Raw genomic sequence first — 17218 nt, 5'->3', positions numbered from 1 at the left:
TAACCAGGTATGTCCAAACTTTGACTTCGTACTAATAAAGTAAAGGAAATACATTTTGTTTCTTTAAGTATTTACATATTAACTTTTTTGATTTTGAGTTAGAATTCTAGTCCAAACCAATTTAAAATTTTTTTTAACCAATTAATTTTGAAAGTTCTGCTCAATGGTTTTACCTTCTGTACAAAAATACGTACAGTAGCCATAGGAGTCTAGCATCCACTTCCAGCTGATTCATATTTTCAAGCTAGAAACAAAATTTCGAATAAATCAATAAAATACAAAACTCAATACATTTTTTTTGTATATTTTAAACTAAAACTGATGTACAAAATTTGTAAATAATTTGGCTTTACATTTTTAAAAACTAAAAGGAACTGTCAACTTTCTTCAATATTGAACAAATAAAACACGAACAACTTTAATTTCCCCTAGCATGAATTTCCATAGGCACTTTATACACAATAAACATTAAAGAATTCAAAATATGTCGCACAAATATTTTGTAATTAGAGATTCTTTGTAAAAATTCCGTCCAAAGTGGAAGAAGGCCATCATTTTTTTGCAAACTTCCATCATCTATAGTTTCTTTAAGTCTTTCCATAGTAGTATTGACATAAGTATATTGATAACACGATGGACCTTTACTAGTTGTGGTCACTTGATGAGCTTCACCTGCCGTCAATGACATACTCTGTCCAGAACTTAATATATACTCTTTGCTGTCATTCTTATATATCACACTACCTTCAATGACGGTAAGCGTAATGTTCCCCAAATCAGCTGATAAGAAATTATCCAAAGTAAGATTGGGAAAATCTGCAACAAATACCACATCTGAATAATTACTCCAAGAAAGAACATCATCAGCGATAGCTTTTAACTTTGGTCGCATATGATTTAACTCATTTATAAGCGGCAATGACCAAGTCGTCTGTTCAAATGGTGACCAATGTGCTTGTAGTATATCGACGTTGGGATTAAAAGTTCGCTGTTGAAAACGTCCATTCATCGAACACCAAATATCAAAATATATCGAAATATTCGATGAAGATATTAGCTTGTTTTTGGGATTTTTCGAAATTTCTCGAACTATATTTCGATGAATGCATTTGGCATATTGTTTTGCCATATCTGCTGACTTGGTCCAGCGGTCATAGTGAGTGAAGGCAAATGGTTCCAAGTAGTGAATGTTACCATTTTTATTATCTACGACCTTAACCGATGTTAGGATTGTGTCGTACGAATGAACCATCATGTCCCAAGAGTAGCCATAGAGCCCATTAGTCCAGTTGTTGTAGCCTTTAGTGATGAAATGTGAAAATGGAAGAAATAGTTGAATACAGCAGTACATTAAAATTACAGCTGTACGGATTTTATCATTCCATGTTACCACTGCCGGAGAGTTTTTTGAGTCTAACGGTGGTTTAACTTTTAGGTTTTTAGTCAAGTCAGGTTTTTCATCTTCTCGATTACTACATTTCAAGTCTTGAGAATCTTCTATTTCTGACTTTGTTTTCTTCTGTTTAACTCCTAGTATCTGTTCTGATATTTTCCTAGGCCAACTAACATCGAAAAACAGCGGGACCTCAGCTAAGCAAACCCATGGAAACATTCCTAGAAGATGAAAAGTTTAAATCCATATTTTAAGTTATTTTTTAAAAATAGATCTTACCAATTGAAAACAGCCTTGTATTCATCAAATGAAATGACAGCATAAAAGGTGTAGCGAACTTTCGAGTTCCGTGGAAAGTCATCAAGAAGGGAATTGAAAAATCGAAGATGGCCGTAAACCAATGTATTATCAGCAAATCAGTCATTTCCACTGATAGAACAGTTCTAAACGGAGCAAAAACCCAGTGATTTCCTAAGTTTGACATAGCATACCCCGCTAACCATTCTGGGGAGAATTTCTTCAAGCCCGCATAAGCGTAGAGAATGAAAAATTGAAATTTTATAAGAAAATAATTCCAATACGGAACGGATGTCTTATTTTCTTTAACGTAAGGATAATCGAAGGACCTTTAAAGAAAAAAGTTATTTCGTTTTAAAATCTTTTGATAAGGGTTTTGAACTTTTACCAAAATCGATTTGCATCAGTCATCATTAACAGGACCGAACTAAGTCCAAACAAGTAACTATGATTATTCCAAGCTGGCTTATTCAAAAGCATTATATACCAATAGGGTACTACAAAGGCTAAACAACTCAATCTAAAGTTATATCCTAAAGCTATTCCGAGTGCTCCAAGCCACATGGTCAAATATACTAGACCCATTACAGGAAGACTGAAATTTTGTATAAAATCAAATAAAGGAAAATGACAAGTTCGTTCATCGCCAAAGTTCAAATCCATTTGACTGCCACCACGTTCTTCTGCTATATCGATTAGCATAGCTGCACCTGTAATTTAAATAAATTTCGTTATAAAGTTTTAAAGTTATTTTTGTAGTTCAAGGTATACCAAACATGGCACGAAATATTCCAAGAGCAGCTCCATCTACTGGTCTCTTTAACCATTGTGTAAATTTATCGAAAGATGTAAAATTATTCAAGTCATGAGAGGTGATGTATTTGAATCTCTTCTCGAGTGTAGAGATTTTTTGTTGCTTTTTATCGGTTTCAGACATGTTCTTTATAAATACATTTTTTTAAATAAAAATATATAAACATTTTAAACTGAAACATCTTACAGTTTCTTTTAGAAATTGAACGGTTTCTTCAAGTTTGAACTAATTTTAGAAGCGATTAGTTCATGCACAACCTGTAAAGTAAGAATTAACAATTGTAGTAGAATAAACACCTTAATAATATTTAATATTGTGCAAATTATAAATATTTAACATTTACATATCTGCCATAGTGTTAAACAAGTGATAAATTTCGGATACGTTATGAAAAGAACACAAAAATGGTCCAACTTATTTTGTGTTAGGTAAGTTATTATGCTGCAGAAAGATATCTTAGAAATTTTTCTTTTAGCTATTCATGGATTAAAACCAAAAATTTTTGTGGAGGTCTGGTTGGTGAGACATTTGTAGACAAATACCTACCTTTTTATGTCTTACATTTGGAAGCAGAAATCTTCGGACCCAAGTATCGAAGCCAGTTTTGGTTCATAGTGAACATAGCTTACGCATTTGGGTACAAAATTTAACAATCAATTTTTTTAACATTTTCGAAAAAAATCCAAGGGGTACCCCTTGCCGAAAAAAAATGCATTTTACAAATTTTTCTCAGAATAAATCGAAAGAGACATCAAAAGAAAGGTCTCTTTAAGCTATATTAATAACACTAGTTTACAAAAAAAATACAAATTTTTTGGACACCAAGTGCCGTTATACTTTCCGTATAGATTTGAGCCCAGAAAACTCGAAAATCTTATTTAAACAAATATTAATGGATGGGTTTTCGAGATATGATTGTTCAAAGGTTTTTGGGATATGTCTTGAGTAATAAACGACTTATCTGAAGCTGAATAGAAAAGCCGGCGCCTGAAAACTGAGTAAATAAGCAAAAAATACTAGAACAACTTTTCTTACTCCAGATGTTTAAGTGCAATGTATTAAAACATTAAAAAAAATCGATTTTTTAAAGGAAATTTTTGCCAAAAAAAACTTTATTACTGAAAGAAAAAATCAAAATCCTTCGAATCCTCATAATTTTCAATTTTTTATGTATAGTACACTAGTACTTCAAAATCTATGGATAAATTATTAAAATATGACCATTTTTATAACGATCAATATTTTCGACTTTTTCTGTTACTTTTTGAGTTTTTGTCTATAACTTGGAAAGCAAGCCGAATTTGAAAATTTATATTAAGTAATTTTTTGTAGATAATTTAATTTAAAATTGAAATATTGTAAAAAACTTAAGAAAAACTATTCAAAAAAGAGGAAAAAACGAAATTTTTGATGTTTTTACTAAATGGTCTGTTTTTATCATTTGAGAATTTATAGATATTGAACATGTAAAGGAGAAAAGAATATACTTTATCTTTCAACATAATGGTCACAAAACTTGACTACGGCTAAAATTGGATAAAATATAGACTTTCAAAATCTAGTATTTTTGGTCTTTTTGAACCATTTTTCTTCTTCGAAAACGTATCTATCGTAATTTTTGTTAAAGTGAGTTCCCTGAGGTCAAAGTACGTTAGAAAAAAATAGTGGGATTGAGTGTGCATTTTGGCTGTAAACCAATGTAATACATGAAAACCAAAAGCTTCATTAAGATCTTGTTGCTGAGTTATTTGCAAACCAAATATCATGTTTCGTCTTATATTAAAAATCGATTTTTTAAAGATTTTTGATAAAAATCCAAGTGTTACTCTGTGCCGAAAAAAAATGCATTTTAAAAAATTTATTCATAATACACCGAAAGAGACATCTAAAGAAGAGTCTCTTTAAACTCTTTTCATGGATTACGTCTGGATTCTGAATTATTTGTTAAAAAAAAACATACCTACTATATCTTTTTTATTATTTTACATTCGGAAGCAGACATTTTCGGACCCAAGTTTCGAAACAAGTTTTGGTTTAAAGATATGAGTTTATAGTGAACAGGAATATCAATTTATGTACAAAAATTAAAAATCTATTGTTTTTAATTTTAGAAAAAAATCCAAGGGGAACAATGCATTTTCAAAATTTTTCTCAAAATCCTTCGATAGGGACAAAAATGTTCTCTTTAAATTAAATGCATGGATAAAACCCAAAGGCATTGTTTTCTTGCATTCGGAATCATAAGCTGGCATTTTTATTCAAAGAAATTTATATAAGCTTCACTGTCGGAATATATGTTTTTTTTTTTTTAATTTCTAATCAATTCAATTATTAAGTAACATTTTAAGTTAATCGGAATTCGTTTAACGGACCATTCGCTTTACCACCTACACAAAAAATGTCTAGTACTGTATCTAGTATCTACAACACCCTTTTGCGGTTGCTTCTTCTTAAATGGCTAAGCTATTTTGTAAACCATAACTTCAAGGTCATCTTTAACAGAATAAACTATGCACCAGTTATTTTTGAAATTCTTAAGCCAATATCACGAAAAAAATATAACAAAATTTAGCATACGTTAAGAGTGGTAGCGGAAACCGAGACTAGACATGGTCATGGTTGCGAGTTGCGACGCCACTTATTTGGCTTCCCTCCTTCTTATGAAGTTAAATTTTTTAGCGAGTGTATGCATAACTACCTTACATCACAATAAGAGGCTTTACTCATTGGATGCACTCCAAAAGCTAGATAATATCAAATATAATCCAGCCTATTATCAAGTTTTAAGGAAATTATATTTTAGAAAGCTTTTGCCTCCAGACATCAATTAAATTTTTCACTGCAATTTAAATATGCATCTTTATGCAATTGTTATCTCACCAACCAAAACATGAAAGCTACTTATATCAGGATACAAAACCGGCCGGCTTTGAGTTAAATTGTTTATTAATCAAAGAATGTGCAAACCTTGTTTTTGTTATTTCATAACATTTGATTAAACTTTTTATAAATTTTACTTAAGAAGTTAAACCAACACAAATTAAATTAACAACATAACAAGTAGTACAAAAAGGAACTTAATATTTTCAGGTGTGCAAAAGGTCTGACTGTTTTTATCACAGGTGTTTCTTTATTTATGCTCGAAGAATTTTATTTGGCATCGGTTTCGGTATTATAACTTCGCCATCAGTGCGCAATAACTTTTCTCAATCAAATCGAATCGAAATGCAACCCATCTAACCTAACCACCCCAAAGTGTCTCATCCCACATGTTTTAATGTCAAAAGCTGTCTTTTAAAGTCCTAATGGGCTTTAACTTGGCCCAGATTTATATTGTGTGTTGCTTGTCATCTTCCGTCTTATAGTATTATGCAAAATTCCATACAAAAAGTGTTCGTTCATTTTTGATAATAATCTTAACTAAGCTTGACAGGGTAACATAATTATAATAATTAAACCTTGAACACTATGAATCTGAATTATTTTGCTTAAAATTTATAAAGCGTATTCTTATAAAATAAAGGAAATTCTATTTTGGAAGTGGGACATAAGTGGTTATGGAAATTAAAAAAAAAAAAACAAGAACAAAAAATATGTTTCTAAATTAAAATGGAAGTTTAAAGTGTTGTAACTGATAAAGATAGGTAGATATGATTTTAGTATTTTTGAATTTTTTTTTTCACTCGAAATGGCTGGCAGGATTAAATGATACCTACTCTGTGGTGAGTATACTGTACGTATAGGTAAAGTAAACTTGATATTAGTGGTTTTCTAGATATTTTTGTATAACATTTAACTTTTCTTTTTTCTACGAATCCGATCTCCGAATATGTGCCTTCTTCACCACGCACATATCAATGTTAAGAGCTTTCAGGTCATCGTTTCTAGAGCGATTTTGAATATACAGGGTGTCCCACAGTCACCGCCCCAAATGAAAACCATGGATTTCTGAGGTCATTTTAAGTCGAAAAACTTAAGAGGTAATTTTCTCGTTTTCGTCCCGTTTTCGAGTTACCACGGTTTTTATGATTTTTGCTCTCTTGTGCTTTAACTGGCCTTATCTTTTCCAAACTAAGTTTCATTTGAAAGGTTTTTTTTACAACCAATCAAGAATTTATTACAGTTTAAGTTTGTCTCAAAACTTTTTTTTCTGCTGACAACCGTTTTTCCGCAATTTTACATCAAACACAATTTTCTTCGTTTTTTAAGTTGTTTTTTACACTTTCATATCATTTAAGTAAAAAAAACACGTTAATGAGTATTAATTTTTTGTCCTTTTTATTAAAGCCCAGTTTATTTTCATAAAAAAAATAAGTTTTATTTCATATAAAAGGCTACTGAAAGTAATTAAAAAAAATAAACAAACTGAGTGAATTAAAAAAAAAATAATTTTTAAATAAAAAATTGATTTAAATGAATCAAAATTTTTTCTGAGCTTTATCTATTTGTTCTTTTCTTAACCACAATAGCTCAGAAAAAGTTTTTAGTTTATTTAAATCAATTTTTTATTTAAAAAATATTTTTTTTTTTTATTTCACTCAGTTTGTTTATTTTATTTTTAATTACTTTCAGTAGCCTTTTTTGTGAAATAAAACTTGATTTTTTTATGAAAATAAACTGGGCTTTAATAAAAAGGACAAAAAATTACTACTCATTAACGTGTTTTTTTGACTTAAATGATATGAAAGTGTAAAAAACAACTTAAAAAACGAAGAACATTGTCTTTGATGTAAAATTGTGGAAAAACGGTTGTCCGCAGAAAAAAAAGTTTTGAGACAAACTTAAACTGTAATAAATTTTTGATTGATTGTAAAAAAAATCTTTCAAATGAAACTTAGTTTGGCAAAAATAAGGCCAGTTAAAGGACAGGAGAGCAAATATCATAAAAACTGTGGTAACTCGAAAACGGGACGAAAACGAGAAAATTACCTCTTAAGTTTTTCGACTTAAAATGACCTCAGGAATCCATGGTTTTCATTTGGGGCGGTGACTGTGGGACACCCTGTATAGTATTCCCCAACAGCCATAGTCTTTGGAAAACAAAAAAGTACGTATACACCCAGTAATCCTAATTGGCCTTTAAGGCCTGTTAACTATGACCTCATATCTGTAAACCAAAACTTGTTTCGAGACTTTGATCCGAAAATATCTGCTTCCGAATGAAGAAAAAAAAAAATATTTCGATTGCAAGAAATTAAGCAACCCGAACTCCTACAAACTTTTGGTTTTCAGTTATCAATAGAGTCTATGAAGTCCTTTCTTTTGATGTCTCAATATCAATAGAAAATTTGAAATTCCGTTTTTTTAGACAAGGGGTACCCCTTGGATAATTTTCGAAAATCTTAAAAAAAAATTTGTAATTTTTTTCGTTGAATCCATAGACCTGTTCACTGTGATCTCATATCTGTAAACCAAAAGTTGCTTCCGAATGAAAAAAACAATATATTTCGACTGCAAATAATTCAGCAACCCGAAATCCTACAAACTTTTGGTTTTCAGTTATGAATAGAGTCTACAAAGTCCTTTCTTTTGATGTCTCATTCGATGGATTTGGAGAAAAAAATTTAAAATTCCGTTTTTATAGACAAGGGTACCCCTTGGATAATTTTCGAAAATCTTAAAAAAAAAATTTGTAACTTTTTTTCGCTGAATGCATAGACCTGTTCACTGTGATCTTATATCTGTAAACCAAAAGTTGTTTCGAGACTTTGATCCGAAAATATCTGCTTCCGAATGAAAAAAACAATATATTTCGACTGAAAATAATTCAGCAACCCGAAATCCTACAAACTTTTGGTTTTCAGTTATGAATAGAGTCTACAAAGTCCTTTCTTTTGATGTCTCATTCGATGGATTTGGAGAAAAAAATTTAAAATTCCGTTTTTTTAGACAAGGGGTACCCCTTGGATAATTTTCGAAAATCTTAAAAAAAAAATTTGTAACTTTTTTTTCGCTGAATGCATAGACCTGTTCACTGTGATCTTATATCTGTAAACCAAAAGTTATTTCGAGACTTTGATCCGAAAATATCTGCTTCCGAATGAAAAAAAAAATATACATATTTCGACTGCAAATAATTCAGCAACCCGAAATCCTACAAACTTTTAGTTTTCAGTTATGAATAGAGTCTACAAAGTCCTTTCTTTTGATGTCTCATTCGATGGATTTGGAGAAAAAAAATTTAAAATTCCGTTTTTTTAGACAAGGGTACCCCTTGGATAATTTTCGAAAATCTGAAAAAAAAATTTGTAACTTTTTTTTCGCTGAATGCATAGACCTGTTCACTGTGATCTTATATCTGTAAACCAAAAGTTATTTCGAGACTTTGATCCGAAAATATCTGCTTCCGAATGAAAAAAAAAATATACATATTTCGACTGCAAATAATTCAGCAACCCGAAATCCTACAAACTTTTAGTTTTCAGTTATGAATAGAGTCTACAAAGTCCTTTCTTTTGATGTCTCATTCGATGGATTTGGAGAAAAAAAATTTAAAATTCCGTTTTTTTAGACAAGGGGTACCCCTTGGATAATTTTCGAAAATCTTAAAAAAAAAAAATTTTTAATTTTTTTTAGCTGAATGCATAGACCTGTTCACTGTGATCTCATATCTGTAAACTAAAAGTTGTTTCGAGACTTTGATCCAAAAATATCTGCTTCCGAATGAAAAAAACAATATATTTCGACTGCAAATAATTCAGCAACCCGAAATCCTACAAACTTTTGGTTTTCAGTTATGATGTCTCATTCGATGGATTTGGAGAAAAAAAAATTTAAAATTCCGTTTTTTTAGACAAGGGGTACCCCTTGGATAATTTTCGAAAATCTTAAAAAAAAAAATTTGTAATTTTTTTTAGCTGAATGCATAGACCTGTTCACTGTGATCTCATATCTGTAAACCAAAAGTTGTTTCGAGACTTTGATCCAAAAATATCTGCTTCCGAATGAAAAAAACAATATATTTCGACTGCAAATAATTCAGCAACCCGAAATCCTACAAACTTTTGGTTTTCAGTTATGAATAGAGTCTACAAAGTCCTTTCTTTTGATGTCTCATTCGATGGATTTGGAGAAAAAAGTTTAAAATTCCGTTTTTATAGACAAGGGTACCCCTTGGATAATTTTCGAAAATCTTAAAAAAAAAATTTGTAATTTTTTTTAGCTGAATGCATAGACCTGTTCACTGTGATCTCATATCTGTAAACCAAAAGTTGTTTCGAGACTTTGATCCAAAAATATCTGCTTCCGAATGAAAAAAACAATATATTTCGACTGCAAATAATTCAGCAACCCGAAATCCTACAAACTTTTGGTTTTCAGTTATGAATAGAGTCTACAAAGTCCTTTCTTTTGATGTCTCATTCGATGGATTTGGAGAAAAAAGTTTAAAATTCCGTTTTTATAGACAAGGGTACCCCTTGGATAATTTTCGAAAATCTTAAAAAAAAAATTTGTAACTTTTTTTCGCTGAATGCATAGACCTGTTCACTGTGATCTTATATCTGTAAACCAAAAGTTGTTTCGAGACTTTGATCCGAAAATATCTGCTTCCGAATGAAAAAAACAATATATTTCGACTGCAAATAATTCAGCAACCCGAAATCCTACAAACTTTTGGTTTTCAGTTATGAATAGAGTCTACATCCTTTCTTTTGATGTCTCATTCGATGGATTTGGAGAAAAAAATTTAAAATTCCGTTTTTTTAGACAAGGGTACCCCTTGGATAATTTTCGAAAATCTTAAAAAAAAAATTTGTAATTTTTTTTCGCTGAATGCATAGACCTGTTCACTGTGATCTTATATCTGTAAACCAAAAGTTATTTCGAGACTTTGATCCGAAAATATCTGCTTCCGAATGAAAAAAAAAATATACATATTTCGACTGCAAATAATTCAGCAACCCGAAATCCTACAAACTTTTAGTTTTCAGTTATGAATAGAGTCTACAAAGTCCTTTCTTTTGATGTCTCATTCGATGGATTTGGAGAAAAAAAATTTAAAATTCCGTTTTTTTAGACAAGGGGTACCCCTTGGATAATTTTCGAAAATCTTAAAAAAAAAAAATTTGTAATTTTTTTTAGCTGAATGCATAGACCTGTTCACTGTGATCTCATATCTGTAAACCAAAAGTTGTTTCGAGACTTTGATCCAAAAATATCTGCTTCCGAATGAAAAAAACAATATATTTCGACTGCAAATAATTCAGCAACCCGAAATCCTACAAACTTTTGGTTTTCAGTTATGAATAGAGTCTACAAAGTCCTTTCTTTTGATGTCTCATTCGATGGATTTGGAGAAAAAAATTTAAAATTCCGTTTTTATAGACAAGGGTACCCCTTGGATAATTTTCGAAAATCTTAAAAAAAAAATTTGTAACTTTTTTTCGCTGAATGCATAGACCTGTTCACTGTGATCTTATATCTGTAAACCAAAAGTTGTTTCGAGACTTTGATCCGAAAATATCTGCTTCCGAATGAAAAAAACAATATATTTCGACTGCAAATAATTCAGCAACCCGAAATCCTACAAACTTTTGGTTTTCAGTTATGAATAGAGTCTACAAAGTCCTTTCTTTTGATGTCTCATTCGATGGATTTGGAGAAAAAAAATTTAAAATTCCGTTTTTTTAGACAAGGGTACCCCTTGGATAATTTTCGAAAATCTTAAAAAAAAAATTTGTAACTTTTTTTTCGCTGAATGCATAGACCTGTTCACTGTGATCTTATATCTGTAAACCAAAAGTTATTTCGAGACTTTGATCCGAAAATATCTGCTTCCGAATGAAAAAAAAAATATACATATTTCGACTGCAAATAATTCAGCAACCCGAAATCCTACAAACTTTTAGTTTTCAGTTATGAATAGAGTCTACAAAGTCCTTTCTTTTGATGTCTCATTCGATGGATTTGGAGAAAAAAAATTTAAAATTCCGTTTTTTTAGACAAGGGGTACCCCTTGGATAATTTTCGAAAATCTTAAAAAAAAAAAATTTGTAATTTTTTTTAGCTGAATGCATAGACCTGTTCACTGTGATCTCATATCTGTAAACTAAAAGTTGTTTCGAGACTTTGATCCAAATATATCTGCTTCCGAATGAAAAAAACAATATATTTCGACTGCAAATAATTCAGCAACCCGAAATCCTACAAACTTTTGGTTTTCAGTTATGATGTCTCATTCGATGGATTTGGAGAAAAAAAATTTAAAATTCCGTTTTTTTAGACAAGGGGTACCCCTTGGATAATTTTCGAAAATCTTAAAAAAAAAAATTTGTAATTTTTTTTAGCTGAATGCATAGACCTGTTCACTGTGATCTCATATCTGTAAACCAAAAGTTGTTTCGAGACTTTGATCCAAAAATATCTGCTTCCGAATGAAAAAAACAATATATTTCGACTGCAAATAATTCAGCAACCCGAAATCCTACAAACTTTTGGTTTTCAGTTATGAATAGAGTCTACAAAGTCCTTTCTTTTGATGTCTCATTCGATGGATTTGGAGAAAAAAGTTTAAAATTCCGTTTTTATAGACAAGGGTACCCCTTGGATAATTTTCGAAAATCTTAAAAAAAAAATTTGTAATTTTTTTTAGCTGAATGCATAGACCTGTTCACTGTGATCTCATATCTGTAAACCAAAAGTTGTTTCGAGACTTTGATCCAAAAATATCTGCTTCCGAATGAAAAAAACAATATATTTCGACTGCAAATAATTCAGCAACCCGAAATCCTACAAACTTTTGGTTTTCAGTTATGAATAGAGTCTACAAAGTCCTTTCTTTTGATATCTCATTCGATGGATTTGGAGAAAAAAGTTTAAAATTCCGTTTTTATAGACAAGGGGTACCCCTTGGATAATTTTCGAAAATCTTAAAAAAAAAATTTGTAACTTTTTTTCGCTGAATGCATAGACCTGTTCACTGTGATCTTATATCTGTAAACCAAAAGTTGTTTCGAGACTTTGATCCGAAAATATCTGCTTCCGAATGAAAAAAACAATATATTTCGACTGCAAATAATTCAGCAACCCGAAATCCTACAAACTTTTGGTTTTCAGTTATGAATAGAGTCTACATCCTTTCTTTTGATGTCTCATTCGATGGATTTGGAGAAAAAAATTTAAAATTCCGTTTTTTTAGACAAGGGTACCCCTTGGATAATTTTCGAAAATCTTAAAAAAAAAATTTGTAACTTTTTTTTCGCTGAATGCATAGACCTGTTCACTGTGATCTTATATCTGTAAACCAAAAGTTATTTCGAGACTTTGATCCGAAAATATCTGCTTCCGAATGAAAAAAAAAATATACATATTTCGACTGCAAATAATTCAGCAACCCGAAATCCTACAAACTTTTAGTTTTCAGTTATGAATAGAGTCTACAAAGTCCTTTCTTTTGATGTCTCATTCGATGGATTTGGAGAAAAAAAATTTAAAATTCCGTTTTTTTAGACAAGGGGTACCCCTTGGATAATTTTCGAAAATCTTAAAAAAAAAAAATTTGTAATTTTTTTTAGCTGAATGCATAGACCTGTTCACTGTGATCTCATATCTGTAAACCAAAAGTTGTTTCGAGACTTTGATCCAAAAATATCTGCTTCCGAATGAAAAAAACAATATATTTCGACTGCAAATAATTCAGCAACCCGAAATCCTACAAACTTTTGGTTTTCAGTTATGAATAGAGTCTACAAAGTCCTTTCTTTTGATGTCTCATTCGATGGATTTGGAGAAAAAAATTTAAAATTCCGTTTTTATAGACAAGGGTACCCCTTGGATAATTTTCGAAAATCTTAAAAAAAAAATTTGTAACTTTTTTTCGCTGAATGCATAGACCTGTTCACTGTGATCTTATATCTGTAAACCAAAAGTTGTTTCGAGACTTTGATCCGAAAATATCTGCTTCCGAATGAAAAAAACAATATATTTCGACTGCAAATAATTCAGCAACCCGAAATCCTACAAACTTTTGGTTTTCAGTTATGAATAGAGTCTACAAAGTCCTTTCTTTTGATGTCTCATTCGATGGATTTGGAGAAAAAAATTTAAAATTCCGTTTTTTTAGACAAGGGTACCCCTTGGATAATTTTCGAAAATCTTAAAAAAAAAATTTGTAACTTTTTTTTCGCTGAATGCATAGACCTGTTCACTGTGATCTTATATCTGTAAACCAAAAGTTGTTTCGAGACTTTGATCCGAAAATATCTGCTTCCGAATGAAAAAAACAATATATTTCGACTGCAAATAATTCAGCAACCCGAAATCCTACAAACTTTTGGTTTTCAGTTATGAATAGCGTCTACAAAGTCCTTTCTTTTGATGTCTCATTCGATGGATTTGGAGAAAAAAATTTAAAATTCCGTTTTTTTAGACAAGGGTACCCCTTGGATAATTTTCGAAAATCTTAAAAAAAAAATTTGTAACTTTTTTTTCGCTGAATGCATAGACCTGTTCACTGTGATCTTATATCTGTAAACCAAAAGTTATTTCGAGACTTTGATCCGAAAATATCTGCTTCCGAATGAAAAAAAAAATATACATATTTCGACTGCAAATAATTCAGCAACCCGAAATCCTACAAACTTTTAGTTTTCAGTTATGAATAGAGTCTACAAAGTCCTTTCTTTTGATGTCTCATTCGATGGATTTGGAGAAAAAAAATTTAAAATTCCGTTTTTTTAGACAAGGGGTACCCCTTGGATAATTTTCGAAAATCTTAAAAAAAAAAAATTTGTAATTTTTTTTAGCTGAATGCATAGACCTGTTCACTGTGATCTCATATCTGTAAACTAAAAGTTGTTTCGAGACTTTGATCCAAAAATATCTGCTTCCGAATGAAAAAAACAATATATTTCGACTGCAAATAATTCAGCAACCCGAAATCCTACAAACTTTTGGTTTTCAGTTATGATGTCTCATTCGATGGATTTGGAGAAATAAATTTAAAATTCCGTTTTTTTAGACAAGGGGTACCCCTTGGATAATTTTCGAAAATCTTAAAAAAAAAAATTTGTAATTTTTTTTAGCTGAATGCATAGACCTGTTCACTGTGATCTCATATCTGTAAACCAAAAGTTGTTTCGAGACTTTGATCCAAAAATATCTGCTTCCGAATGAAAAAAACAATATATTTCGACTGCAAATAATTCAGCAACCCGAAATCCTACAAACTTTTGGTTTTCAGTTATGAATAGAGTCTACAAAGTCCTTTCTTTTGATGTCTCATTCGATGGATTTGGAGAAAAAAGTTTAAAATTCCGTTTTTATAGACAAGGGTACCCCTTGGATAATTTTCGAAAATCTTAAAAAAAAAATTTGTAACTTTTTTTCGCTGAATGCATAGACCTGTTCACTGTGATCTTATATCTGTAAACCAAAAGTTGTTTCGAGACTTTGATCCGAAAATATCTGCTTCCGAATGAAAAAAACAATATATTTCGACTGCAAATAATTCAGCAACCCGAAATCCTACAAACTTTTGGTTTTCAGTTATGAATAGAGTCTACATCCTTTCTTTTGATGTCTCATTCGATGGATTTGGAGAAAAAAATTTAAAATTCCGTTTTTTTAGACAAGGGTACCCCTTGGATAATTTTCGAAAATCTTAAAAAAAAAATTTGTAACTTTTTTTTCGCTGAATGCATAGACCTGTTCACTGTGATCTTATATCTGTAAACCAAAAGTTATTTCGAGACTTTGATCCGAAAATATCTGCTTCCGAATGAAAAAAAAAATATACATATTTCGACTGCAAATAATTCAGCAACCCGAAATCCTACAAACTTTTAGTTTTCAGTTATGAATAGAGTCTACAAAGTCCTTTCTTTTGATGTCTCATTCGATGGATTTGGAGAAAAAAAATTTAAAATTCCGTTTTTTTAGACAAGGGGTACCCCTTGGATAATTTTCGAAAATCTTAAAAAAAAAAAATTTGTAATTTTTTTCGTTGAATCCATAGACCTGTTCACTGTGATCTCATATCTGTAAACCAAAAGTTGCTTCCGAATGAAAAAAACAATATATTTCGACTGCAAATAATTCAGCAACCCGAAATCCTACAAACTTTTGGTTTTCAGTTATGAATAGAGTCTACAAAGTCCTTTCTCTTGATGTCTCATTCGATGGATTTGGAGAAAAAAAATTTAAAATTCCGTTTTTTTTAGACAAGGGGTACCCCTTGGATAATTTTCGAAAATCTTAAAAAAAAAAATTTGTAATTTTTTTTAGCTGAATGCATAGACCTGTTCACTGTGATCTCATATCTGTAAACCAAAAGTTGTTTCGAGACTTTGATCCAAAAATATCTGCTTCCGAATGAAAAAAACAATATATTTCGACTGCAAATAATTCAGCAACCCGAAATCCTACAAACTTTTGGTTTTCAGTTATGAATAGAGTCTACAAAGTCCTTTCTTTTGATGTCTCATTCGATGGATTTGGAGAAATAAATTTAAAATTCCGTTTTTTTAGACAAGGGGTACCCCTTGAATAATTTTCGAAAATCTTTAAAAAAAAATTTGTAATTTTTTTTAGCTGAATGCATAGACCTGTTCACTGTGATCTCATATCTGTAAACCAAAAGTTGTTTCGAGACTTTGATCCAAAAATATCTGCTTCCGAATGAAAAAAACAATATATTTCGACTGCAAATAATTCAGCAACCCGAAATCCTACAAACTTTTGGTTTTCAGTTATGAATAGAGTCTACAAAGTCCTTTCTTTTGATGTCTCATTCGATGGATTTGGAGAAAAAAATTTAAAATTCCGTTTTTTTAGACAAGGGGTACCCCTTGGATAATTTTCGAAAATCTTTAAAAAAAAATTTGTAATTTTTTTTAGCTGAATGCATAGACCTATTCACTGTGATCTCATATCTGTCAACCAAAAGTTGTTTCGAGACTTTGATCCAAAAATATCTGCTTCCGAATGAAAAAAACAATATATTTCGACTGCAAATAATTCAGCAACCCGAAATCCTACAAACTTTTGGTTTTCAGTTATGAATAGAGTCTACAAAGTCCTTTCTTTTGATGTCCCATTCGATGGATTTGGAGAAAAAAATTTAAAATTCCGTTTTTTTAGACAAGGGGTACCCCTTGGATAATTTTCGAAAATCTTAAAAAAAAAAATTTGTAATTTTTTTTCGCTGAATGCATAGACCTGTTCACTGTTATCTCACGCCTGTAAACCAAAAGTTGTTTCGAGAAAAAAAAAGTATTTCGATTGAAAATAACTCAGCAACCCGAAATCCTACAAACTTTTGGTTTTCAGTTATGAATAGTCTACAAAGTCCTCTCTTTTGATGTCTCATTCGATGGATTTGGAGAAAAAAATTTTAAATTCCGTTTTTTTAGACAAGGGGTACCCCTTGGATAATTTTCGAAAATCTTTAAAAAAAATTTTTTTCGCTGAATCCATAGACCTGTTCACTGTGATCTCATATCTGTAAACCAAAAGTTGTTTCGAGACTTTGATCCAAAAATATCTGCTTCCGAATGAAAAAAAAAAAAAATATACATATTTCGACTGCAAATAATTCAGCAACCCGAAATCCTACAAACTTTTGGTTTTCAGTTATGAATAGAGCCTACATCCTTTCTTTTGATGTCTCATTCGATGGATTTGGAGAAAAAAATTTAAAATTCCGTTTTTTTAGACAAGGGTACCCCTTGGATAATTTTCGAAAATCTTAAAAAAAAAAAATTTGTAATTTTTTT

General features: G+C 30.6%; 1 protein-coding gene across 1 annotated transcript; it reads right to left on the bottom strand.

Moving 5' to 3' along the window:
- Positions 1–384: 384 nt before the first annotated feature.
- On the bottom strand, positions 385–5676 carry LOC129912700 (vitamin K-dependent gamma-carboxylase). The gene is made up of 6 exons (XM_055991069.1): positions 5472–5676; positions 2691–2761; positions 2462–2630; positions 2079–2400; positions 1673–2019; positions 385–1614 (listed from the first exon to the last, which is right to left on the bottom strand). Exons 3-6 carry the CDS (start codon positions 2625–2627, stop codon positions 419–421), a joined length of 2031 nt encoding a protein of 676 aa, XP_055847044.1. The 5' UTR covers positions 2628–2630; positions 2691–2761; positions 5472–5676; the 3' UTR covers positions 385–418.
- Between the last annotated feature and the right edge of the window lie 11542 nt (positions 5677–17218).

The sequence above is a fragment of the Episyrphus balteatus genome, chromosome 2 (assembly GCF_945859705.1).
Source record: "Episyrphus balteatus chromosome 2, idEpiBalt1.1, whole genome shotgun sequence".
NCBI classification, from domain to species: Eukaryota; Metazoa; Arthropoda; class Insecta; order Diptera; family Syrphidae; genus Episyrphus; species Episyrphus balteatus.
Note: the sequence above shows the minus strand (reverse complement) of the source record. Positions and strands in the feature narration are given on the sequence as shown.